The following is a 24,573-nucleotide window of genomic DNA, read 5'->3' as shown; positions in this document are numbered from 1 at the left end:
CGAACCTACTTCACCCACATGACACTAATATGATGTGTATGTGAGGACACTCCAGAGGTCGTTATCTTCCCATTGGCATTGATGCGTTCGAGTGACTCGAAAGGGACCGTTCTTGCGCCGCCTTGCGCTCGCGTCCACATCCCTGCAACGTTGTCAATGGCCAGGACTTTCCCATTTGGAATGGCCAAGAAGCAATCATTCAACGAAAAGCGACCGTTGCAAAAATGGAGACACCACAAATTGTCGATATTAAATACATGACAGATCGTTCGTTGTCCACTCGACGGATCGATTCAGCGGATTCGGTCCTAAGTCAATCCCTTTCCTCATCGGATGCATCTCCTCGCCTCAACTCCTTCAAGTCCGCCCACCAGTATACAGCACTAATCAGGGTAACAAAACCGCTGAGCCCCGCCATCAACAGGATGGCAACCGGCCAGCCCTTCACATCGGCGAGTGAGCCAGACACAGTAGGCGACAAACATCCACCAATATATCCCACACCCGTGACGAAAGCGGTAACCTTCCCGACTTTGTCGGCGCCTCCCGCCAAGTCCATTACAAATGCGCCGTCAATGATAACCTTCGGCGCGTATAGGAACAGCGCAACCAACCCGATCATTCCTATCAGCAAGACAATCTGCTTGGTGTCTGTGTGGCTGCTGTCCTTCGCGGCTTCTATGAAAGCGTCGAATGTACTTCCAGATTGACCGGCGCTCGATGGTGTAACGGCCCACATGCCAATGAGAGCCAGGGTTAAGCCAACAAAGGAGACCAGTGGGATCAAGCCTCGGCGGCCGGGCGTCGCTCGGTCGAGAAGCATTCCTCCTCCGATACTTGATACGGCACCCATAGCCGGGAAAATGGCCGAGTAGATACTAGCTTGCGCGGCGGAGAGGTCAAGCTCCGCAGCGATCAAAGAGGAGACGAAGCTCGCAAAGGACTCGCGGACCTGTCGGGCAAGGAGAGAAATTTAGGTGCCAGTAGATAGCAGAATCTCCGTTTTGAGAGCGTCCTTACCAAAATGACGACAAGCAACTCCATCGACAGCAACCAGACCCTGCCGCTCTTGAGGATGGCGGAAATCCCATCATCTCCATCCTTGAATATGGAACGGCTTTCCATATTCTCTTGCTCCTCCTTCTCCTTCTCCACCGGCGCCTCAAGCCCCTTATCCTCAGGAGTCCCAGGCATGAACCACGAGGGAATCAGAATGGCGGCCGCGACGGCAGCCGAGATCAGAAACATCGTCTGCCAGGCCAAACCAGCGAGCAGCGCCGAACCAAGGGTCAAGCGGACGACAGCGTCGCCAAGTGTTTCGCCCAGTGAGGCAATCGCAATGGCATGTGCAGCCTGGCTTGGTGGGTACCATCCCCGGACAATCTTGACGCATCCGCCCCAGCCCACACTCGAGAAGATCTGGTTGCTGGCGCGGATAACAGCGAAGTACGGCACGTTCGTTTTGAGCGTGAAAAGAATGCTACTGATGACGGATCCGACGAGGCCTCCTATCAATGTCCATCTCCCACCAAACTGGTCATTGCAATATCCTGAGAGGAACCTGGTGGCATAAAAGGGAAAGCTTAACAAATGGCAATCGTCACTCGATCTGTCGTGCGAACATTCAACGACTACACCTACTTTCCAATCAAGTACATCACGTATCCGGAAGTCAGCACAATGTTGATATCCGTCCTTTTGAGCCCCTCATCTTTCTCCAGGTACGGGATGGCCAGAGGAAGATTTGTTTTGCAGAAATAGTAGGCCTAACCAAAGACAACAATGCGCTCCGATTAGCGAATGCTCTTAGTCATGATCGTCCAGACGGCTATGTAACATACTGTATAAGCAGAGACGAGTAACACCAATACTCTCTTTCGGTATTTCAAGAACTCTGGCGAGTCTTGAGGCGCCTCGTTCGGAGTCTGCCGGCCGTTTGCGTTGCGGCTCCCGACGAGAGGCGTGCGCTCGGTTGTTCTTGCTGGCATCTTCGCAGTAATTTCCAGTAAAAGACCTATGATCGAGCTGTGTTGGTCCGGGGAATCCTCGAAGCCGAGAAGGTCTTATATATTTTCTGAATCTGAGAGCGGTTCAATTGAGTTGAGTGCAGAGGCAGGCTGAGGCAGCAGCAGGGTCCGATATTTCGAACATGACAGTGACATCATTGTGCGTCGTTTTTTGTCTCCCGTGTAACAAGGTTTTTAAAGTTTCTGAGAATGTTCCACATAAGTTGTACGTGTACAGTTACTACAGTTACAAGTACAATACATATGATTTTGGAATTTGAATTTTTTCGAGTCGATCTCTTTGAATGTGGTTCCTAACTCCATACGTAGTAGTCACGGTTCCCTTCAGCTGTGACCGCTTCGACTCTCTTGAGTGATGCCGCAGGCTTTCACATGACGAGCTTTCAGTGGCAACAGTGTAGCGTCTGAAGTTTCAACTAGTTTCGGAACGGTCGACCTGCTAAAAATAGTTTATGTTTACCGTGGCGGAGGAGGCCGCGATCAGGGAAGCAAGTATGTTTACCGGCGAAAGGTTTCCAGAGCATAAATAAAGACTTGATGTGCGCTAAGCCGATCTCAACCCGACCAAAGTCTAACATCCACGAAACAACCGTCGAAGCCATGTTCCCGTCACTACGCAAACAGAAGATCGCAAAGGGTCTCGCGAACCAAAGCAGACGGTTCTCGCTCTCCGCTTCCAACATCTTAGGTCTGAATCCTGCGCCGGCCGATAAATCACCTGAAGTGACATTACCGTACGCACCGGTGCAGCTTCAGAGGCCGCGAAATGGACGCCCGAAAGGACCGCGGGAGATGAACTCGTCAAAATTGCGATTCTCCCAATCGTTACCATCCATGCCGTTATCGCCAATATTCAAGCTGCAGGTAGCCTCACCATTGGAAGCGAAGGCGATGATCTTGCCCATGAATAGTCCCGTCGAACAGGAAGGACAGATCAAGAAGTTCCAGCTCGCCAATAATATCCACGTCGTCGATGCCAGCACCATCACCAGAAATAAAGGATCTTCCATTTCCGAGGGATCTCGGCCGACATCCGTATATAGCACCCCGCAGGCGAAAACTCCCCGTTCGCCGCAGTTGACTAACATGGAATGGTCGTTGGATGTGATTGACAAGATGCTGAATCAGGTGCGAGATCTCCAATCGAAAGATCTGGAATTGCGACCTGCATACACTCAACCACCAGGCGTGCCTAGCAAATCCGAAACCGTACAATAGTAGATTCGCGAGTTTACTGTAACTTATATCATATACATATAGAAAGGATCGACTATAGTTTAATCTCAAATCTGATGGTAACTGTCGGAATGAGGAAAGCACAGTTTACGATAATGGCCTGTCAGTGATGCGCAAAGCAGTTGTCACCATCAGTGGCTCGAAACCAGATCGCCTACTGTTGGCGAGGCGACCGCTACCGCTCGTATGCTTGCCTTGCGCAACTATTCCTTGGCTTCAGAGCTGACCAGTCATTTCTCATTGAGTCATTTGGGACATCGGCCATGGATGGAGACAATATTATTTACGATATTATCCACGTTTGATGATGGGTATTCCCACAGGTATCCCACACTCTCTCCATCACCGGGTCTTCAAACATAAACGCAAACCCAGCTCTACCGCACGCTTAACACCGCAGACCTTCACTCCCGCGTGAGGTGTCTGTCGGGCGTGGGTTGAGGGGATCCAAAAAAACAGTCCCTCCTTATTCCTTTCGCATTCATTCACCCTCCCTAATTCACAGTATCGTCCATATCCGCTTCTTGTCCTGTCCTCGCAACCGCTAGACCCAATCCGCGCCTCGTCTTAATTAATGATCTTCACAATGGGATAGTAATCCGTCACTCGGGGCCCAGGTGGTTGCAACTGCTGTTGTTGCAATTGATGCATTCTGTAATGCTCGGCATCGGGGTGATGCCCCGGCTCTTCGGCGTCGTCCTGAACGATCATGCCGTGGACGGTATCACCACTCCCAGCGGCGATGCCACCGTCCCTGGCGATTCCTCCGCCGATACCAGCCGACCCGCCGATAATAAGGTGATGGCGAGCAGAGCGAGGCGGCGAAGACGCAGATTTAGACCCGTGTGAGCTCCCAATAGTCGTAGAATGTCTCGTATAGCGGCGAGGCGGTGACGCCTTCAACTTTCCGCCCACCACGCTGCTGCGAGTCGAGGCGGTGGGGGGTGTGCCGCTTCTGTCACCGGACGGAAAACGGGCGCCTGCAGCGTTCTCGTAGCGCCTCTTCTTAGGCGCCGGCTCGCCCCCGCTTTCCCCCTCATCGAGCCGTACGTGTTTGGTCGCCAGCGCCAGAGGCTGCAGAGATACCGATGCTGGGGACGCGTTTCCCGCCGGCTCTGACTCACCGCCTTGGCGAACGCTGTGAGGACTACCGGAATCATCAAAATCCATCTCATCATCTGCTTCGGTGCCGGCAGTGTTGCCACGGTAGGAATCGGAAAAACGCGGTTTCTCCAGCCCAGGGTGGGTTCGCGCCCCAAGCGAACGACGGCGGATAGAAGATCGCTCATACAGCGCCTTTTTAGACGAGCTTTGCGGGCCGCGAGTATCCAACACTCCCACAGCTCTCGGAGTCTGTCGGCTAATACTTCCTCCATTCACTAATTCGGCCTCCGGGCTAAGAGTATCATGTCCCTCTGCGGACTTCGCGATTGACTCGCCTGGTGCCTCCATACTGTGGCATGGAGTCATCGGCTCGGACGTTGCTTCAACGGCCCGTTTCTCGCCTCCCAATAAGGGCTCGGAGGTAACGTCGGTGGTCACATCCATGGGATGAGACACTTCATCATAGGCTGGGCCCTGACCGCTTCCCAAGGACGGCAACGTGCACGCGTCGGTCTCCATATCCCTGATTCCACCTTCTGCCAACACTCCCGTTGATATTTCACTGCCGATGCTCCCTACTTCCTCTGTTTTCCATCTTCCGCTCTCCTCATTCGCTAGGCGGATAGCCCGGCCGCGGCTGATCAGATCATGCCACCATTGATCGTTGTCGAACGCGCTCGCTGATTGCTTATCAGCATCCGTTTCATCAGTAAGCACGTTGGGTATCTTCCCGAGCTGCCCTTGTGGAGCGATACCTGTTGTTTCCGTCGGGATCGGGATATTCGGGTTTTCCACACGTGGCGTTGACGGCATGCTATCAGCGCGGGTAGCATCCAGTGTGTCGGAGATACAGATACATTCTGCTCCGCCTTCACCGTTCATCAGAGTTGATGGCGGGACCGTCTTCATAGTTTCACACCCTGCAGGCAGACTTGTGGTAATGGGAATCTCCGCTTTGGACAAGGCTTCGAGGGTCGCCATCACCTCGATAGCGCTTGTGGCAGATGAGGCAGTTTCGCTAAGCCCTTCCGCGGTATCTTTCGCAAGCGGAACCCTCTGGACAGGTAGAAGACCTTCGCTTGGGGGAGTTTCGCTGACTTCCAGCATGACCGGTGGCAACAACAGTGGTGCTGGTTCCGCGGGCACGGCAATCTGATGAATGGCGGGCGGGAGGTGGGGCGAGAATGCGTTACTAGACGAGGAAGCCGCCAAAACGCGTTTTCGTTTCTCTACGATGAGCTGGGCCTCGCGCTCACGAGCCTTGGCGTTCTCTTCGTTGATCACGACGAGGCGTTTTTCCAGTGACGCAATTTCCTACGTAGGGAGGCCAATCACGGTGATTACTTGTGCATGATGGCATTGTGAAAAAGCAAAGGACCTACTTTTGCAAGCCCCTGCATCCACTCCGCCGACCGCTCAATAGTAAATATATGCAAAGCCACAAGGCCATACAGCTCCACCAACTGTTCCCAAAAGTCCTTGTCTTCAGGCGTATCCGTCTTGACGCTACACTGAAGGAACGGGATGGGCCCTTTTCGCAGGCGAAGAACGATTTTGTGCAGTTCCATGTGATTGACGCGTACGACGGATTTGCCAGACTCCCGGCGCACACCGGCGTCGCGCATTAACATGCGAAGGTGACGGGTCTCCCGTTCGTCGAGGCGTTGAGCAGGTGGTGCGGACTCCCCCTGTAGCTCTCGGACCTCCTCCGTCTCCCCTTCTCGGGATTGGAGGCGTTGGAAAAAGCAGTCCTGCATCATATTCAAGGTTGCCAGTTGGCTTTCTGCCACCGTGACGTCAGTGACTGGCTGGTTGCGACGTTTTGCGTCCCATGCTGATTCGGAGTGGTCGGACTCGTCCGTATCGATCGACTGACCGAGCTCTGCTTGCTTTGTCTTCAGTTTCTGAATCTGCACCTTCACATCCCATTTCGCTCGACATGCCATACGATGCAGAATCCTGAGCAGCCTTATAGGGGGGTCCTTTGGCCACGCCTGAGCAAAGCCTGAAGGGACTCTATCTGCCAGGCTTTGCAGATCGAACAGTATGGTGTCCAGCTCGACATCAGGCCTGGGTTCGTTCGCGTCGGGACCCTCCAATTTGCCGTGCGGGTGGTGCGCCCTTTTGTACTCTAGCGGCACCCACCAGACAGAGCCTTTGACGATGTCGAGGGCGTGCGATAGGAGGATGTCAGCTAACGCGTTCTGCAAGCGAAGCAGCTTTTCTGTGAAACCCGCTTCACAAGGGATATGCGGCGCCTTCAAAGCTTCGAGACGGCGTTTGGCGCGATTGATCTGACTATGTACAACGACTGCGAGAAAAGGGAAAAGGAAAGGCATGAGAGGATTGCACGCCAGCGTGAAGAAACTTTGGAACGAGTCGAGTTTGGACTGAAGGCCAACCTCCTCACGGCTTATGACAGAATGTACATCTGGCAGGCAAGTATCCCACTATCAACTTACATTCGCGAAGGGTTCCAGGGAGTAAATTGTTCAATTTTGGGCTGACAAATCTCTGGAAGCAATCTACGAGCTCAGTGTTGGTACGCGCTGTCCTCGCGTCAGCTTGTTTTGCGGCGGCTTCACAGCACATGGCCATTTGCTGCCCATCGTCGCTCTCTGGGAAGACAGCTTGTTTCCACTGCCACTTGCGGCCTGCGGCATGGCCTACTGGGCTTGGCGAGCAGTCACATCGTTGCTCGGCGGGAGCAGAAGTGGTGGGAATCGCTTTCTCGATACGCCCTTGACAATGCCTATCGAGCGGCCACTTGTATGTAGTGTCGTCTGTCAGCGTGCATCGCACCTCTGACTCAGCTAGAGAGAATTCCACGCGTCGTATTATCGAGTTTCGCCAACACGCCGGGTCTACATGATCAGAAAATGTGTCAGAAAAAGATCAGCCACCTGGATGCGGTATGAGCGCTTTCCCCAGCGGCACGAAGTATTACCTCTGGCAAGATGTGCCTCATCCGAACGAGAAGGGTCATTAGATGGAATGCCCAGCCCCGGGGCCTTCGCAGGCTCTCTTCTCTTTCCATTCTGAGTCCGGTTCCTTTTCTTGGGATCAGACTTGTTGGGGCGGAACTGGCGGGTGGGGCTTTTCTTCGTGACTTTCGACACCGAACCACTCTTCCCCGTGAGGGAAGGGCTGAGAGCCAATTGGGCCTTTCCCTTTGTAGCGGAAGGAGAGCGAACAGGGCTCTTCTTTTTTGGCCCGCTCGTTCTCACAAAGGGCTTAGTCGACCTGGTTGGTGATTTCCGAGAGTCTGCTTCGCCGGGCTCCGTAGTGGGAGGTACTGTAGCACTGTCGCTATCTTCACCCGAGCTGCGTTCTGCGGAGCTGTTATCCTTGCCGGTATCCGTATCCGCAACCACTGCAGCCGGTTCATCCCCGCTGCTGTCCAATTCGTTGCCGCAAGTGCTGTCCGACCCGGCCTCGCTCTCACTGTCGAGTGATGCATTGAGTGCACGCTTCCTTCGTAGCGTGCGCTGAAGCTGGGCGCGGAAGGCCAAGTTGGGAGACTGCACTTTAAACGAGTAACTGTCGCGGGAGCTGGCCGCGGGGAAGGTTACGGCGATTATCATCTTGCAGGTCACTATCGCTGACGCGGTGGAAGAGGTTATGTTTGGAGCATGGAGTGTGCCTTGAGACGACGCTGCGAACACAGTATGTTGCAGCTAGCTGTTGCACTGTTGTCCGTCTGTTGGTGGGTAGGCAGTGTGCTGGGATTGTCTCTGCGTGCCGTGTACTGTATATGTAAGGGAGCCGGGTGATGGACGTGGTCTTGGGAAGTGGGATGGGGGGAAATGGCGTGACTTCGAAGTTCGTTGTCCGAGGAGGAGTCGTCACATCCATGTCCGCTCGGTCCTAACTGGCGTGAGAACTTGGAGGACATGCACATCCAGGACTCCCAGGAGGCGCAGACCAAATGCCGCGTCAAGAACAAGGTCACGCACGCAACCAGCTCTCTGCCTGCACCTCCACGGATGCAGCAGTTCTATGTATTTAGGAGATAGGATCAGTGGAGAAAAGACGGCAGTGGCAACCATCACATGCCTTCGATTTCCGCTTCGAATTCATGTCTGAGGCAAAATGTTGTCACTGGCAAGCGCAAAAAAGAAAGCGCAGGCAAAAATCGGCACCAGTTTTGACCGGTTTTGACACTATTGGACGATTGATCAAGCATGTTGATAAATAACCCTGACGCCAACCCCATTCTCGCAAGCAAATTCGGAGGGCCTCTTCATTCAGTGCGCAGACTCAGCAGCGCATCATGGGAACTTTCCGCATTTCTGGCGGTCGCTCCCGAAAGCATCACGACCAAGATCGTTGGGGGCCTGAACTGAACGCACGGATTACATAGAGATGCAACGCTCAGGGAGATGAAGATGCGCGCGCCATCCCAGAAGGATAAGCGGCGTCAACCTTGACACTGGCACCCGGTGGAAATCGAGAGGAAGAATGAGCTACAAAGAGGATATGATCAATTCATGCCTCGCGCTTGATCTTGTCTCTTGCTCGTTTCGTGCATGGCATGTTCGAGTTCTGCATGTAACATGTGCAATGGTCGGGAAAGGAGCTCCTCACCGCTTCCGCTTGGAAAACCAACTGGGCGTCCCATTGACATTGACTGGCATCTATCCAGAGTTTGTGTTGAGAATCATGTCTCCTGCTTACAAGGGAGCTCCCCATCCCACAATCTTTTACCACCTCAACAGCTGGCAGGCTCTAGGAGGTCGGTGCCAAGTCCTGACTTTAGCGTCAGCGACCGTCCAGTTCATCCAAACAACAACCTGAAACAATGCGTAGACTTTACCTTGGAGAGCCTCCGGGAAGGGCGCTGCACATGTGTTGAGCCTAAGCAACGAATGGGACCAGGCAAGCTTACGATTCCCTGATCAAAAACGCTGTGGGAGCAGGTGCTTATGTCACGGTTTGGGGTTACACGCGGTTCTGGAATGCTGCCCAAAACAGCATGGGTGAGAATACGGAATGAGAGTGAAGACTTCCAACACTCCGATTATGTCCCTTTCGTCTTTCCTTGCTGTGCATGTAGAACGAATCTGAAACTTATGTGCTTGAGTGTATGGAGAGCTCAAAGTGGGAATCGTCATGTCGGCCAGAGTGCGGTAAACCCAATGTCGAGCCGAGCAAAAAGCCGTTCGAGGATGAGAGAAATCAAGTTGACAGGGTCGGATTCCATGGATTCCGACCCACAAGGAAATCGACAGCGCGACTCGTGATGGTGAGTTGTCGATCACCAAACGGTTCGACTTGGAAACAAACCAAGAGCCCAACTACGTACATACAGTATATTCCCGTCGGGCTTGCATCTGCAATGGACCTACGTACGGTCGACCGAACCCTGGCCAGAGTTCAGCAGGTGCGTCTCCTTATCTTTGCTTGCTCATTCATCGCTGCATACTTGACTTATGTGCTTATAAACGCCAAATTGGCAGGTCTCTGGCCTTGCTTTCTCTTCTTTCTCTGCCTTGCATCTTGGTGGACATTTATTAGCCAGCTTCAGCTTTTCCCTTGCCGATACAGCCTTATTTGCGTCCCGAGTCTGTAAGTTAAGTTCACCTGTGGTGCACTCTCTTCTTAATTGGAATGTCAAGTTGACGAAATGGACCAGTCTACCAGAACCCTGTTGTCGAGCCGCTCGTAGTTGGTGCGTCACTAGTAGTCCACATTGGAAGCAGCTTAGCAAGGGTCGTCATTCGCACGAGGAACATCAAAAAACTCAATTCGCGCCTCGAGAAGGATAAGCTGGAGAATAGCGCGGAGAAGATGGAGCGGACAAACGCAGCTGAAGAAGTTGTGAAAAAACCCGCACAGACAGCAGCACAACGGGAATTGCAGTTCCATCGCCTGAGCGGCTATGTCCTTACCGCATTGGTGGGCGTCCACGTTCTGGCGACACGAATTACCCCTTTGAAAGGTTGGAACGGGTTTTTCTTTTGCCTCAGCGAATATTGGTAAAAGAAACTTACAATACCTTTCCACAGTCTTGCCCGACACGTCCATCATCGATTTGACTTTTGTAACCCATTCACTCCGGGCCGACTGGACCGCTCCCTTGTTCTATCCATATTACATCATATTGGGAACAGCTGGGATCTATCACACGGCCTTCGGTATCCAGCAAGCTCTCTCGAGCATGAAGTTGATGCGAAAACGAGTCAACCCTGGAACCTGGACAACTGCTCTGCTTGTTTCGGCAGGGATTATGACACTTGCCATCCTCGGGATTGCGGGCATTTTCGAGGATGTGCCGATTCCTTTGGCTTCGAAGTGGCACGATTTGACTGAAGTGATGCCTCTTGTGGCAATGGGGAAATTGTAGGGCCTTAGTATGACACGAACAACGGCAGGACTCCTCGTGACATAACAATCAGGATCGCTGTCCTCTGGGCATGTTCTCCCTTCTGAGAAACATCGCGGCGTAACAAACAATTGTCTGATCACGTGCGCACTTTGTGGATGGAGATGGGGAATCAGATCTGAGAGCACTCTTCAGATAATGTGGAAACGTCTGTGATATAGATAGTAGATAGACATATGAAATTTCCCTCCTCGGACAAGGTGGCATTCGAGCGCAATTATCATAGCAGTTTCAATTAATTCCTTGGGCTTGCACGAGTCTTCGGCGGCATGTTCGGAACTCGAATCGATGTGTGAAAATATTGAGCGAGCGTCATAGTGTGACCGGCTTGGAAGAAGGCAAACCCACGAAGCATCCGCCAAATCAGGAAGTCTCTTAACGATGCGGAACATTCAACCATTGCGCCGAGCTTGCTATGGAAGAGGACGTGCGCTGGAGAGCGCTAATGAGCGCTTATGACGCCAGCACCAGACTTTCGTTGCCAACCTCGGCGCATCTTGGAGGTGAAACCTCTTCCGGGCTTCAAGCATTCTGATGGGGTCTATCGTATTTCACTTCGTTGATGTTCGGCGGTTTGCTCATCCAAGACGGGACACTTGGGAGGTCGCGCATCTTAACCTAGATCTGACGCAAACGTCACTGAAACATGCTTTCCCCATTGAGAGGAATCGAGGAAAGAAATTAGCATTATTGATGGCAAGTAAATGGCGAGAGAATTTGGAAACTGACGGGCTTCCAATCACGCTGTCAAAACTTAGGTAATCATTGGCGGTCTGAATGAGTTAAAGGCTTTTTGGGTGCGTATCCTCGTATCTTTGCTACGGCGCATATTCATTCCCCTCCGAACCTTGTATTCCTGTGATCACTGGAACTGAAGGAAATTCGCTTATAATGACAGACTCGGCAGGCCTCCCACGCTCAACCAGCGTCCCTTCGCTCGCCCATCCCATTTCCGTTAAATACTCGTTTCAAAAGATCATCGGAAAGGGCGCTTATGGAACGGTATGGGTGGCGAAGAATCGGGAGACGGAAGCGAAAGTAGCCATCAAGAAAATCGGGGCACGGAATTTCGATGAGTTGATTCTGGCAAAGCGAGCTTTGAGGGAGTTGTTGCTTGTTCGGCATCTCAACGGAAACGACAATGTTTGTAAAAGCCTCTTTTCGATACCAGCAGGTCGTTTCCCTTACTGATCCTACTATAAAAGGTCGCGGAGTTCATAGAAGCGGAAGCAAACACGACTGATCCGTCATACATCAACGAGCTGTATCTCGTTGAGGGGTTGATGGAGGCGGACCTCGCACAGATTGTCAAATCCGGCCAAGTGCTGTCCGAGCAGCATCGCCAATACTTCATATATCAGATCTTGAGAGGGTTGAAATGGATGCACTCCGCGGGAATCGTGCACAGGGATCTGAAGCCGGGTATCAATCAGAGAGGACGGCCCTTCTGCACTTATGTGATGATCCTTACGGGAGGATTTGCATTCCGCAGGAAACCTTCTCGTCAACAGCGACTGCTCCCTCCGGATTTGCGATTTCGGTCTCGCACGTGGCCGTCCCACCAGCAATGCACACCTTTATCAAACTGAATACGTCGCGACTCGTTACTATCGCGCGCCCGAGGTCATCTTATCCCCACGTCATTACGACATGTCGCTGGATATGTGGTCTGTTGGATGCATCTTCGGCGAGCTGTATGTCGGGAAAGTGCTGTTCAAAGGAAGGGACTTTGTGAATCAGCTTGAGACGATCTTCGATATGATGGGTACGCCGCCAGACTTGGCGGCTATGGGGCTTTGCTCTCCAAAGGTACTGTCTGAAAGGGACCCCAGAGAGAAGATGATTATTGCTCACATATGTACTACTCCAACAGGTGTACAAGCTCATAAATTCGTGGAGGAAGCGTCCAAAGCGACAGCTGGATCAAATCTTTACAACCGCACCTTCTGAGGGGATCGACCTGATCGATCGTCTTCTTGCATACTCACCCACCCAACGCATCACGGCGGACCAAGGGCTACGCCACCCGTACTTGCGAAGCTACCATATGGAAGATGATGAACCAACACACCCGCAGATGTTTGATTTCTCGTTCGAGGATGCAGATGATATTCCGTCTATCAAAGGTAGATTTGGGGAGAAACCTATACAAAGATGAACTGCGCCGCTGATATATCAGTTTCGCAGAGTTGATCATCAAGGAGCTGGCGACGCAGAGGGCTTTGCGTCAAAAGCCGAATCCGGAGCAAGACAGGAAACTGTCACTCAATCAGCCATTGTCGCCAAGAGTGTAAGTGTTCCTTCTGGATTACACTAAACGGCATGATACTCATGCTTTCAACCATGCAGAACGAGTCACCCGCCAACATTGCCGAATGTGGACCAGGCCGACAAATCGCCTCATTTGACGGAGATTCACCCCGGAGGAATTGAGGACGAGTTGCAGGGAATGCAAGATCTGACGATCCAAGATGCGAAATGATGCAGACACTCCAGATAGCACCCATGGGACGTCTTATGAGCAATTGGACGTGCACGGAAGGATTGGAGGTCCTTGATATACCTGAATGACAATCACAGACACACAACCCATCCCTGAGGTGCCATTCGGGTCGAAGGGGGACCAAATGGGCGCACCACAGACTTGAACTTCACGCCCCGATATCTCGTACTGTCGGAATGATATTTGGGGAATAGTATGTACAATATTGCTTACGAACTGTGACTAGATGCTCCAAAAAGTGCCCGGCTTGAAGTCCCGGGACAAGTGCTAACCAATACGGCGCCACGACCAGTGAACGAAACTTCTCATCGATCCGTCTACTTCTTTGCCTTGGCCTTGTCCAACTCTGCTTTAGCCTGCTCCCCCAACTTCTTCATTATCGTCAGCTTTCCCGTGGCTCCAGCGCGAGCGGCCATGAGACGCTCCGTCTGCACTATCGATTTTGCCGAGAGTTTTTTTTGCAAGGTCTTCTGACTGATGAGTGCTCGGTGTTTTGGTGCGATAGCTTTGCCTGAGAAGAATAATCAGTTTCTAGAGACTCTGACAGTCGGTGGTGGTCAATGGCATTGCAAACGCACCTTCACGCTTCTTTGGCCCAGTGAGCTCCTTCTTCTGGTGCTTTTTTGCCAAGACTGACGACGGGCCGGCGGAGGCCTTCTTGAATTTTCCTTGTGCCATTTCAGCGGTGGTGCGCTCGTAAAGGTATCTGCGTTCTGAGAATTGTATATGAAGACGACAAATGTCAAAACCTCAGAAGTCACTTGCCCCTGACTTGCCCAGAAAACGGCGAACGAGTGCGCCACGTGACTCTTGAACCTTTAAATTTGATCGAGGTCCTCCAAAAGCCAGGCTGCAACCTGCAACATTTAGGCTTCTCAATGGCATCCGCTGTGACAAGTGCAGCAAAAATAGTCTCAAGACAGGGTCGTAGAGCAGGGAAGCCGCTAATGAGAATGGGGCTCAAGGAGGAAAGCTTTGACCAGCGGAAGAAAGATATCCTCGCGTATACAATAGACAAATCGCCAAAAGGCAGCATAGATACGCCCGTTATTCCTCTATTGAACGTCATAAATGAGTGGTATGTTGCTTTCTATCAACGTTAGAGAAATGTGCTGGCACAAAGGGGCACAAACTAACCCTACGGGCAGATCGGTCTGACTTTTTCCTTTGTTGTGCGATTTCTGACGTTCTTCCAGTACTGATTTAGTAACGACCTCAAGCTGCTCTGGACGAGTTGCGGTCTATGTCGATGCTGCACCGGGAACAGCAGAGAAGGTTACGAAAGGCGGCACCTGGTTGAGTGTGACACATGATCCTTTACCAACGATCATCAGTTCTGAAGGGTCGGCTGAAGCGTCCGACAAGCTTTGGTCAATGCTCTTCCCAAACCACAAGGAGGAGGATTGCTCATTGCGATTCACGACGTCCACGCCACATGACATCAATGTGCCCATCATTTACTTCAAGTTCGAACCATTCATATTGCACGTACTTGCCCGAACACGAGAAGCTGCCGATGCTCTACTGACCGTGGCATTGGCGTGCGGCTTTGCGAACAGTGGCATTCAGAATCGGATGGTACAAATACGTGGGAGCCTGAAGATTGACGCGGTTCTGGGCTGGTTGGACGTACCAGAAGCGGCTGGCAGCGACGATCGGCCGAATGCCAATGGAACAGTCCATCTGTTTGCGTCCAAGGCACATGTGGAATTCCTCAGTGTTTTAGCCAACGCAAAGTTCGCGAAGAACCAGCAGACAATCGATAAATTCAAGGCAGGCATCACTGCCGCTTTTTCGGAACCGGGAATGGAGGCTTTATCGACGGATGCGAAGGCGACGATTGAGACGAAGGAGGAAAGGAAGGAGCGGAAGCAACGAGAAGGTCTCGCATTAGCGGCCAAATTACGAGCCGAGAAAGTCGGGAAATTTGGTAATGGCTCGCCCGATGAAGGCGAATGAAATCCAATTGCGGAATTCGCAGCATATTTCACCCGTACATTATGTAGAACCGAATCGTCTATAATACATAGATGGCAGTGTAGATCTAGGTACTTCAGATTCAGTTGGAAGAGAGAGCGGGGTATCAAGAGGACAGGCGTGACGTGAGCACAATCGCGTGAGTCTTGCTTGCCCTCTTGCCGGAGCTGCCCTTTGTTTGTTTGCGTTCAATTGTCAAGCGCCAAGCTTGCAGCCCTGTTCTGGCCATGTATACCTGTCCGCTTTAGCCAATTCCCACCGTAAGTAACAGCCTGATTGGAGAAGCTTCTTATTGTTGAATCGAGTGCCACAGGAAGCTTTCAGTGCACCTAGATCTGGGCCTACCCTCGCAAAGCCCGCACACGCACATGCCATCTTCAATGGGTGAAACTTACGAACCGGACGCCGCCAAACAATCTTCACCCGTCAAGCCACTGCTCCGGGAGGCCGAGAAGCAGCAGGATCACCCACCAGAAGCGTCGCCCATTGCCTCTTACGCCGATACCCCGCTTGAGATTCATGACGGCCTCATCCTCGATGGCCTGGGCCGCAACGTCCTCCTTCGTGGTATCAACCTCAGCGGAGCTTCAAAAATGCCTTTCAAGCCCTACATCACAACGCATACAACCGAAGGCTTCTTTGATCATCGGAACGTCAGCTTTGTTGGGAGGCCGTTTCCTTTAGAAGACGCGGACGAGCACTTTGGAAGGCTAGCTGCGTGGGGCTTCATGTTCCTCAGGTTTATTGTCACCTGGGAAGCCATTGAGCACAAAGGCCCCGGAGAATATGACGAGGAGTATTTCGATTATCTGGTGGCAGTGCTCCGGAAAGCAAAAGAGTATCGATTCAAATGCTTGATTGATCCTCATCAGGATGTATGGTCCCGTTTTACGGGCGGAAGTGGCGCACCGGGATGGACATTGGAGCTTGCAGGATTCGAATTGGAGAATCTTGCGCCCTCGGGAGCCTGCATTTCGCAAAACACGTATCCAGATGTCACCGCCGTTCCGCGCATGATATGGTCAACCAATTACAACAAGCTTGCAGCAGCGACCATGTTCACTCTCTTCTTCGCCGGGAAGACGTTTGCGCCAAAATGTTTAGTCGACGGAGAGAACATCCAGACGTATCTCCAGCGGCATTACTTCCAGTCGTATGTTGTTTTAGCGGAACGATTGAAGTCAGAAGGAGATTTGTTAGACAATGTTGTTGTCGGATACGACACGCTGAACGAACCAGCCTGTGGATACATCGGCATTGCGCATTGTGGCAAAGTGCCAAGAGAATGGGAACTCAAGCTGGGCCCAACGCCCTCGCCCTTTGAGGGTATGCTCGCAGGCAACGGCGCAACCGTCACAGTAGCCGACTGTGACTTCAAATGGAATGGCCCGGGGAAGGTTGGCTCAGTTACGATAAACGAGTCCAAAGTGCGGGCATGGCGGGAAGGGAAAACCTGCATTTGGGCCGATCATGGCGTTTGGGACCCCGAGACAGGGAAGCTTCTGCGACCAGACTACTTTGCACGCGATCCAGTCAGCGGCGATATCATTGACGACTGGACCCTGACGTTCTGGAAACCCTTCGTCCGCGACTTTACGAAAGCATTACGAGGGGCCCACCCATCAGCCATCATTTTCCTTGACCCACCGGTCAATCACCGACCACCTCCCTTCGATTGGGAGGGTGCGGATAGCGATATCGCCGGCCGATTCATAAATGCGCCCCACTGGTACGATGGGATGACCCTCATCAAAAAGAGCTTCACGAGCTTTTTCACCCTCGATTACGTCGGTTGGAAGTTTGGGATGTACAAGACGCTGCTATCCTCTCTCAGTTTTGGTTATAACGGTATCCGCAAAAATTTTGCCCTGCAACTCTCGTGGATCAAGAAGGCGACGACGGAGAGGCTTGGGGATCAGATACCCACTCTCATTGGCGAGTTTGGTATTCCATTCGACCTCAACAACCGCGTCGCTTATATCACGGGAGATTATAAAAATCATCACTTGGCGTTGGACGCCAATTTGGCTGCCATGGAATCCAATTTGCTGCATTTTACACTGTGGAACTACTGCCCTGATAATTGCCACCAATGGGGCGATCAATGGAACGACGAGGATTTATCATTATATTCGAAAGACGATGCGGGGAATGACTGGGAAGGGGCACGAGCGGGGTTGGCCGCAATACGACCTCACGCGTTCTTGGTGAGCGGGACGCCGACACGGGTTTCGTACATCCCACCACCACCTCGCCCAGCAGCTTCCATAGTAGCATCGCAAACCCCTTCGTCATCACGCCCGGCGACAAGACAGTCGTCCGTAAAGAGCACTACGCGAACCGTATCGAGACAATCGACATTCCGGAGCGCGTCCACGGCCACATCAGCCTTCGAATTGGACTTTGTCGCGCAACCTTCCAAGAAAGACACCGTGATCTATGTCCCACTAAGAGGTCCCTGGGCCGACCGGGGTTGCGTTCGCGTGATGGTCGAGCCCGCTGATGCGGCAAACGGATGGAGATGGGATGGCGTCCATCTGGTTTTGGAGGTTGATGGAGGAGAGCAAGGAGGTGTGGAGGTACATGTGCGCCTGGAAGCTGGAGGGAATGTAGGGTCGAATACGAAAGTGGAGCCGTCGAATACCAAAGTGGAGCCGATTGAGGAAGTATCACGCTGACGATCGCAACTGTATCATAGACACCAATGGCATTTTCTGAATCTTTCCAATCCGCACTGCACGAATTTCAGGGATTATTTGTGGGGATGGATTCCTCTCAGTAACCTCCTCTTTACGGGGTTTGGGCGAGCCTATGCATTATCTTCGGCGGTCTAGCTCGTACAGTGTGCATATATGGCCAGACAGGCCACTGCTTTTCATTCTGGAAGTTGATAGTTTGCCCAGTTGGCTCCTTGCGGGGAGCAGATGAAGGAGGAACAGCATAGAATTCATTTGCTCATAATCAAGTGTCTCGGTAATGTTCATTACGGTTCTTCTTGTCGGTGCACTGTTGGCCGGTTGATGATCAGCCCGTGGAGATGGTTCGGCGCCGCGGATACTTGCATTTTTTGGCTCTGAGTCAGGGCAGTGACTCAACGCGTTCCCACAGTCCCCGCCAGAGATAAGCCCATCTTGCATGCGCCGTTTCAATTTCAACTGGTCCAGACTCGATCCAGCGCAAAATGATATGACCCCCGAAGCAGTAATATAAGACGCTTGCCAAAACAAGGGTCTTCCATGAAGCTATCCGTCCAGGGCAGGCCCGAAGAAAAGCACCCATAAGACTTGGCAGGACTTGAATTTCCCCAGGCCATACATCTTCCACAGCGTTCCGTTCTCAGCATTCCCGCAAACCCGTCAAAAAAAAACCACTGTCGTCAAAGGCATTTTCCCAACATTAGCGAAAACCCCACCGCCTAGATCACATATTCAGAATGGCAAAAACAGGCAAAGGCAAAGTGCTTCTTGCATACTCCGGAGGTCTCGACACCTCCTGCATTCTCGCATGGCTTATCGAGCAGGTATGGAAAGGCATTCTGCTGGAAGCCGTCAATTTGACTGACACTAACAACTGGCCTTACCCTGTGCGTTCTTCCAGGGATACGAGGTCCTTGCGTTTATGGCCAATGTGGGACAGGAGGAGGACTTTGAGGCTGCTAAAGAGAAAGCCTTGAAGATTGGAGCTTCCCAGGTTTTCATTGAGGTACACTTTCAAAGAGGAGACCATAGGTTGTTTTGGGCGTGAAGGAGGCTAACGCCGTATCTTTAGGACGTGCGCAAAGAGTTTGTTGACAACCTCATCTGGGCGCACGTGAAGGCGAACAGTCTGTACGAGGTAAGAGATAGTCATTCATTTGCGTGTCATTCTGTGCTTTAGCTAACATCACATTCCAGGGAGTTTATCTGCTCGGCACAGCACTGGCCCGACCCGTGATTTGCAAAAAGCAGATTGAGATTGCGGTCCGTGAGGGCTGTGAGTATGTATCGCACGGATGCACCGGCAAAGGAAACGACCAAGTGCGATTCGAACTGGGCTACTATGCGCTTCATCCCGACATCAAGGTCATTGCTCCTTGGCGAAACCCAGGTTTGCGCGGTGTTGCATCAACCGGCTGACCTATATAAAAGCTCACGCAATCTGTTCTCCTTACAGAATTCTTCGAACGTTTCCCGGGAAGGCCCGCGCTGCTAGACTATGCGCAAGAGAAGGGAATCCCCGTTTTCCAAACCGCCGCGAAGCCATGGTCTACGGATGAAAACCTGTACCACATTTCGTTCGAGGCCGGCATCCTAGAAGACCCTTCCGTTACACCGCCAAAGGACATGTGGAAACTGACTGTGGACCCAGAAGACGCACCCGATGCACCGGAGCGAATCGTAAGTGTCGTTTGGCTCTGAAACTGATATACGCATGCAGATATTGAAGCTATGTGGGGTTGCAGGCAATCCATTTCGTAAACGGTGAACCGGTCAAAGTGGAGAACATAACAGATGGGCAGACATGTGAGGCAGTTGTAACATCGGACCGTACTCCAACTGGCCAATATACTGACCATGAACGGGACACAGCACAAACGGATTCTCTGGAGCTGTTCTTGTACCTGAACGCTCTCGGACGAAAGCACGGAATTGGACGCGTTGACATTGTGGAGAATCGATTCATTGGTATCAAGTCGCGAGGGTAAGCATCGAAATATTCCCATGAAGTACGATACAGCGTAAGACTGATATCTTTTCTACGTGCAGATGCTACGAGACTCCTGGAGGAACCATCCTGCGTGCAGCACACGTTGACCTGGAAGGCTTGACCCTGGACCGTGAATTGCGTCGCCTGAAAGACCAAGCGGGCACGCGATTGGCGGAAGTTCTCTACAATGGTCTCTGGTTCTCGTCTGAGCGCGAGTTCCTGACAGCGTCAATCGATCAGTCTCAGAAGGCGGTCAATGGCGTCGTAAACCGTAAGGGATCCTGAAGCCATTGGAGCATTTGCGGCACCAAGCATGGAGTAAACTGATTAGAATCTTTCCATTTCCAGTGAAACTTTACAAAGGCAACGTAATCATCGAAGGCCGAACGTCACCAAACTCGTTATACGACTCCAAGATTGCTTCCATGGACGAATCTGGCGGGTTCAACCATGCCGATTCCGAGGGGTTCATCAAGATTCAAAGTATCCGGTTGAAGGCACACATGCGACAGAAGCAGCTGTGGTCTGAGAAGCATTGAGAGTTTGTAGGCGTTATTTTCTTGTAGATAGCATTTCGGTTGGCTTGGCGAATAGATCATGTCATCTGCTCGAAGGGTTTGATCCCATTTTGAAGCATCGATGGTCGATGCATGTAGTCCGCAGTTCGCCGTTCGAGACTCAGCTGATAGGCCGACGTCGTGCCTTCACATTGGCGTCACCTCACACCTCTACAAATATACATATCGACGCCTTTACACGAGTGTCTTCCGTACTCGTGCCATGTTGCTGATTCGGACTACTTTGGGTCTTATATGCACACCTTCAAATCCAGATCAAGGATATGCCATTTCAGAGCACTTTGGCTGTCAAAGTTCTGTGATGTGCATGCAAGCGACTCTCTCTGGTGCTTCACCCATCTTGAATTGGAAAGGGGGATGCACAACAGAGGGAAAAGGGCGTCAAAACGCGTGCTGACATAAGGGCTTCCAACCTTCTTTTTCCTGACGCGTGCTTTTGGAACGAAAGAAGGTCTTCCACAACTAGGGAACCCCGTCGATAAGCCATTCCTCTCTCGAGCACGCGCTGTCAGTCAAAGCGAAAAGACATATGTCCGAACTATAGTTCGAGAAAAGACCTTTCCCGCTCATGCGCTGCACTTCTTGGAACTGAGGTTCTCACCGACTTCTCTTGCTTGTGCATATTTCTTTGACCCAGCATCTGTCGTTTGGACTGGTTTTTTCGCGCGCGAAAAGTTTCAGTGCATGAGCAAAGAAAGTAGAACTGCTGTTGGTCGAACCGTACGCGCCAAACATCGTGAACAAACAATACCATCTCTCCATCGGATTCAGGCTAGCCTTCAGATCCAGCAACTAAGGGTCAAGCATCTTCCCGCCTACGACTAGCTTCCGTGAGGAGGCCAATGCCATTTTTTGTTCGAGCGGCAACCCCAAGCGCGTCGTTATTCTTCAAAGCACATATCTCAACCCATCTCGTTCCCACATAAGCACATCAACCGCAATGCGCCGCCCCAACCATTCCCTAACGATCATAGTCGCAACACTCCTTCTCGGTCTCCCGGAACTGGACGCCGCGCCATCACCCACCGACCCGTCTCTTCCCTTTGCTCCACCATTACCAGCCGGGACCGGGCCGAACTTGCCACAGACGAGTTATGCGCGCATGAAGGGCTCGCTTGTGGCGGTGGATGATAAAGTGCTGATTATTGGGGGCGATGCCGGGTCTGCGGATGCCGGTGGCGATCGGAAGGATGGTAAGCAGCTGATCCGTGTGTGCAGTAGAATATCGAGATTCGAGAATCACTGCTTAATCTACCTTTCCTCGACAGGTGAGGATCGCAGGAAAGCCGCAGAAGCGATAACTACCGGCGTCACAACTATGGACTACGCGTCGCTTCACATGGCGGAGGTCGCAACGCCAATACCTGATCCCAACCGAATGAACGCGACGGGTCAAACGTGTGAGTTTGACCGGCGCGGCGGGAGAGTGATTTGCTTCGGTATGTCTCCACTGCTGCTTTGGTATGTCTCCTTTGGTATTGCTTTGCTTACAACGCGTTCATCTCACTTGATGCACAGGCGGACTGACGGTGGCAGATGGATCCAGTACAAGTGCCTTCATTCCGGGGCTCGGGCTATTCGACCCGTCGCAGATGCAATGGCAGCCTCAACGTCTGACCACGATACCACTTCGTCACGCCCATGCATCGACCTACCTCAACGAACACATCTACGTCTTTGGCGGCGTGGGCGCGACAGGCTTTCAATCCGATTTCTGGTCAATAGACCTCTCAGCATCAGCATCCGAGCCGTTCGCCGCCACGCAGTTGAGCTTCACGGGCTTGTTCGCGCGGCGACCTGCGGCGAGGGAATCTTCTTGTCTCGCGTCAATCTCCGATAACCTACTGCTGTTACTGGGTGGGAGAGACATGAGTGGGCAACCGCTGCCAGATTCATGGGTCTATGATGTCAAAAAGGATATATGGACAGAAGCCACCGGGTGGTTTCGTGCCGCCGCTCCCGGTGCGAGGAGCGGCATGTCGTGCGTCGGTGTAGGTGGAAAAGTGTACGTGTTTGGTGGGGAGAATGCGGAAGGGAACTTGTTGGGTGATCTGTGGGTGCTTGATTCCCGGACGTGGAAGTGGGCAAGAGTTTGGGCTGTGAGCCCGGTCAAGCCATCCGATGCGACGACGACCGGGCCGGCGATTGGTATGCCCGTAGAGCGTCTGGCCGCCGCTGTGAACACATCGGTGACCAATTCGTCGACTATTCTCTCCGCTACGGCCAGTGCTACAGCAAGCCCATCTCCTCGTGCCAGCACGCCATCACAAACGGTTGAACCCAGTGGTATACCGAGCCCATCTATTGATGCCACCACGCCTTCGCAAACCCTCGCATCCAGTGCTCCACCAAGCCCATCTCCGCAGGCTTCCGTCCCCTCACAAACGGTCGCATCCAGTGCTACACCAAGCCCATCACCTTATGCGATCATCTCCTCTCAAACGATTGCGCCCTCAGCTCGCTCTTACCATTCTGCCACTGTCATTGGCTCGTATATGGTCATCACCGGCGGCGCAACAGCCTTCGGAAGCGCCAGAGCGAACTTCACAAATTTACAGTCGTTGTTACTCACGGACCCTACGATCTACATCTACGATACGGTGCAAGCAACATGGGTCCCCGACGCATCGTCTATTTCATTGGGCTTCGCGACCACCCAGTCCCTGTCGCTATCCAGCATCTTTAGGAAGCATAGAACGGCGTTTCTCGCGGTCTCTGCATCCCTAGCAGGCCTGCTGTGCTTCGCAATTATCGGCGTATGTTGGTGCTTGTGGAAAAGAGGACAGGACTCTGACAGCAAAAGTGAGAAAAAACGAGCGGACCAATCTAGGGACCACAAGAAGCCCACGACGCTGCATAACGTGATACGGCTCTCGGATATCTGGCCGATGCACGTCAGTCCCAACGGAAAGGAAGCCCGCAGTGTGGCCGAGAGCGTTGTGAATCATCCAGGTGGTCTGTTGAGATTATCGACATGCTCGGAAGATGAGCTGCTCATGCTGTATAAGTATCGCAGTATGTCCACGGAGGAAGGCGCCATGTCGAGCGACGGCTCCACCATCCACACGTTTCAACGGAACCAGAACTACGGCGTGGATGCTCAACATGGGCTTGTACGCTACTCGTATCCGTACCCGGTCATGAGGACGAGCGAGGACGCAAACACGGATGCGCAATACCACCATGATCCAAACCGACTCAGCATGGCCTCTGTCTACACAGCGTGTCCGGAACCAGATTCTGCAGATGGCTCCCACGACCAATCCCAATCGCCATCTGCAAACCCGGCAGACCCAGCACATACCCCAACTCCACCACCGACGGCTCCACCTCGCTCCATCTCCCATCACACCGCCTCCCTAAGAACTCCACCGCAAGAACCACCGCCACGCACGACCATCCCACCGCCGGTCGAGAAGGATACACTGCCGTTTGTGCACCCGCCCGTGCCGATGCCCGCCGCCGCGGCTCAGATCTCACCCACATCGCGCTTTGGAGTGCCGAAAGGCCCTGACACGCAGGGAGTTCAGAGTGCTGCTTTGCTTGAGGATAAGAGATTGACGCTAGGGGCGCTCTTTGGAACGCTGGAGAGGAAAGGATGACGAAGAAGTTTCTGTATATATGGAGGCACGGAGAGGAGTCGCGCTGGCGCGAGCTTCCCTCTGATCTCTCAACGACGTTGTAATCTTGGCCTTATGGACGAATCTGCATGTCATCATGGAAATACTACCATGCGGCATCGGAACACCGGCGTGAGCTATGCTCTTCTCAAGGTGTATTGCATCTTTTATCTCACTGGCCGACGTATTGGCCGCTTTTATGTATGTATCTTTTGCCCGGGGTGTTAGCAGGCTTGTAGATTGTTTGTGTGTATATGCAAATGTACGTGTGATATATGTACGTAGTAGAAAAAGCATGTGTATGCCGTATCGTACTGTACGTCTGAAGACTATATCCTCGTATTCAACGAGAGTGTTCCGGTCCATCTTGCGTCCTGTCCATCTGGTGGAAGCTCATTATTGGACAACCGTCTGCATGGGCCTGACCGTCTCCTATTTGCGTCTGGCGTCTGTCGCG

The 24,573-nt window shown here is 52.4% G+C and overlaps 10 protein-coding genes across 10 annotated transcripts; 7 read left to right on the top strand and 3 right to left on the bottom strand.

Annotated features, from left to right (window-relative positions):
• Window positions 1-184: 184 nt before the first annotated feature.
• On the bottom strand, window positions 185-2,110 carry EV422DRAFT_514608 (major facilitator superfamily domain-containing protein). The gene is made up of 4 exons (XM_053069257.1): window positions 1,842-2,110; window positions 1,642-1,766; window positions 1,021-1,561; window positions 185-952 (listed from the first exon to the last, which is right to left on the bottom strand). Exons 1-4 carry the CDS (start codon window positions 1,986-1,988, stop codon window positions 314-316), a joined length of 1,452 nt encoding a protein of 483 aa, XP_052929369.1. The 5' UTR covers window positions 1,989-2,110; the 3' UTR covers window positions 185-313.
• Window positions 2,111-2,571: 461 nt separating this feature from the next.
• On the top strand, window positions 2,572-3,335 carry EV422DRAFT_514606 (uncharacterized protein). Its single transcript, XM_053069256.1, has one exon. The coding sequence runs from the start codon at window positions 2,628-2,630 to the stop codon at window positions 3,243-3,245; it is 618 nt and encodes a 205-aa protein (XP_052929368.1). The 5' UTR covers window positions 2,572-2,627; the 3' UTR covers window positions 3,246-3,335.
• Window positions 3,336-8,246, bottom strand: EV422DRAFT_616926 (uncharacterized protein). The gene is made up of 4 exons (XM_053073984.1): window positions 7,315-8,246; window positions 6,830-7,231; window positions 5,750-6,678; window positions 3,336-5,681 (listed from the first exon to the last, which is right to left on the bottom strand). Exons 1-4 carry the CDS (start codon window positions 7,949-7,951, stop codon window positions 3,831-3,833), a joined length of 3,819 nt encoding a protein of 1,272 aa, XP_052929367.1. The 5' UTR covers window positions 7,952-8,246; the 3' UTR covers window positions 3,336-3,830.
• A 1,394-nt stretch (window positions 8,247-9,640) lies between these two features.
• On the top strand, window positions 9,641-10,999 carry EV422DRAFT_514602 (uncharacterized protein). The gene is made up of 4 exons (XM_053069255.1): window positions 9,641-9,750; window positions 9,827-9,935; window positions 10,003-10,308; window positions 10,376-10,999. The coding sequence occupies exons 1-4, from the start codon at window positions 9,706-9,708 to the stop codon at window positions 10,711-10,713; spliced, it is 798 nt and encodes a 265-aa protein (XP_052929366.1). The 5' UTR covers window positions 9,641-9,705; the 3' UTR covers window positions 10,714-10,999.
• Window positions 11,000-11,581: 582 nt separating this feature from the next.
• Window positions 11,582-13,414, top strand: EV422DRAFT_514600 (kinase-like domain-containing protein). Its single transcript, XM_053069254.1, has 6 exons — window positions 11,582-11,895; window positions 11,958-12,174; window positions 12,245-12,561; window positions 12,626-12,878; window positions 12,940-13,042; window positions 13,102-13,414. The coding sequence occupies exons 1-6, from the start codon at window positions 11,644-11,646 to the stop codon at window positions 13,232-13,234; spliced, it is 1,275 nt and encodes a 424-aa protein (XP_052929365.1). The 5' UTR covers window positions 11,582-11,643; the 3' UTR covers window positions 13,235-13,414.
• EV422DRAFT_514598 (uncharacterized protein) lies at window positions 13,415-14,008 on the bottom strand. Its single transcript, XM_053069253.1, has 2 exons — window positions 13,834-14,008; window positions 13,415-13,766 (listed from the first exon to the last, which is right to left on the bottom strand). The coding sequence occupies exons 1-2, from the start codon at window positions 13,931-13,933 to the stop codon at window positions 13,573-13,575; spliced, it is 294 nt and encodes a 97-aa protein (XP_052929364.1). The 5' UTR covers window positions 13,934-14,008; the 3' UTR covers window positions 13,415-13,572.
• Window positions 14,009-14,047: 39 nt separating this feature from the next.
• EV422DRAFT_514596 (methyltransferase TYW3-domain-containing protein) lies at window positions 14,048-15,456 on the top strand. Its single transcript, XM_053069252.1, has 2 exons — window positions 14,048-14,333; window positions 14,452-15,456. The coding sequence occupies exons 1-2, from the start codon at window positions 14,134-14,136 to the stop codon at window positions 15,212-15,214; spliced, it is 963 nt and encodes a 320-aa protein (XP_052929363.1). The 5' UTR covers window positions 14,048-14,133; the 3' UTR covers window positions 15,215-15,456.
• On the top strand, window positions 15,449-18,220 carry EV422DRAFT_514594 (glycoside hydrolase superfamily). Its single transcript, XM_053069251.1, has one exon. It carries the CDS (start codon window positions 15,601-15,603, stop codon window positions 17,908-17,910), a length of 2,310 nt encoding a protein of 769 aa, XP_052929362.1. The 5' UTR covers window positions 15,449-15,600; the 3' UTR covers window positions 17,911-18,220.
• Window positions 18,221-18,396: 176 nt separating this feature from the next.
• Window positions 18,397-20,841, top strand: EV422DRAFT_514593 (argininosuccinate synthase). Its single transcript, XM_053069250.1, has 9 exons — window positions 18,397-18,752; window positions 18,830-18,934; window positions 19,001-19,066; window positions 19,126-19,318; window positions 19,385-19,608; window positions 19,674-19,734; window positions 19,801-19,912; window positions 19,978-20,189; window positions 20,267-20,841. Exons 1-9 carry the CDS (start codon window positions 18,666-18,668, stop codon window positions 20,455-20,457), a joined length of 1,251 nt encoding a protein of 416 aa, XP_052929361.1. The 5' UTR covers window positions 18,397-18,665; the 3' UTR covers window positions 20,458-20,841.
• A 497-nt stretch (window positions 20,842-21,338) lies between these two features.
• On the top strand, window positions 21,339-24,446 carry EV422DRAFT_145071 (uncharacterized protein). Its single transcript, XM_053064843.1, has 3 exons — window positions 21,339-21,689; window positions 21,765-21,935; window positions 22,015-24,446. Exons 1-3 carry the CDS (start codon window positions 21,437-21,439, stop codon window positions 24,096-24,098), a joined length of 2,508 nt encoding a protein of 835 aa, XP_052929360.1. The 5' UTR covers window positions 21,339-21,436; the 3' UTR covers window positions 24,099-24,446.
• Window positions 24,447-24,573: the final 127 nt, after the last annotated feature.

This window comes from Fimicolochytrium jonesii (genome assembly GCF_025526975.1).
Source record: "Fimicolochytrium jonesii strain JEL569 chromosome Unknown EV422scaffold_2, whole genome shotgun sequence".
NCBI lineage: Eukaryota > Fungi > Chytridiomycota > Chytridiomycetes > Spizellomycetales > Powellomycetaceae > Fimicolochytrium > Fimicolochytrium jonesii.
This window is presented reverse-complemented; position numbering and strand designations above follow the sequence as displayed.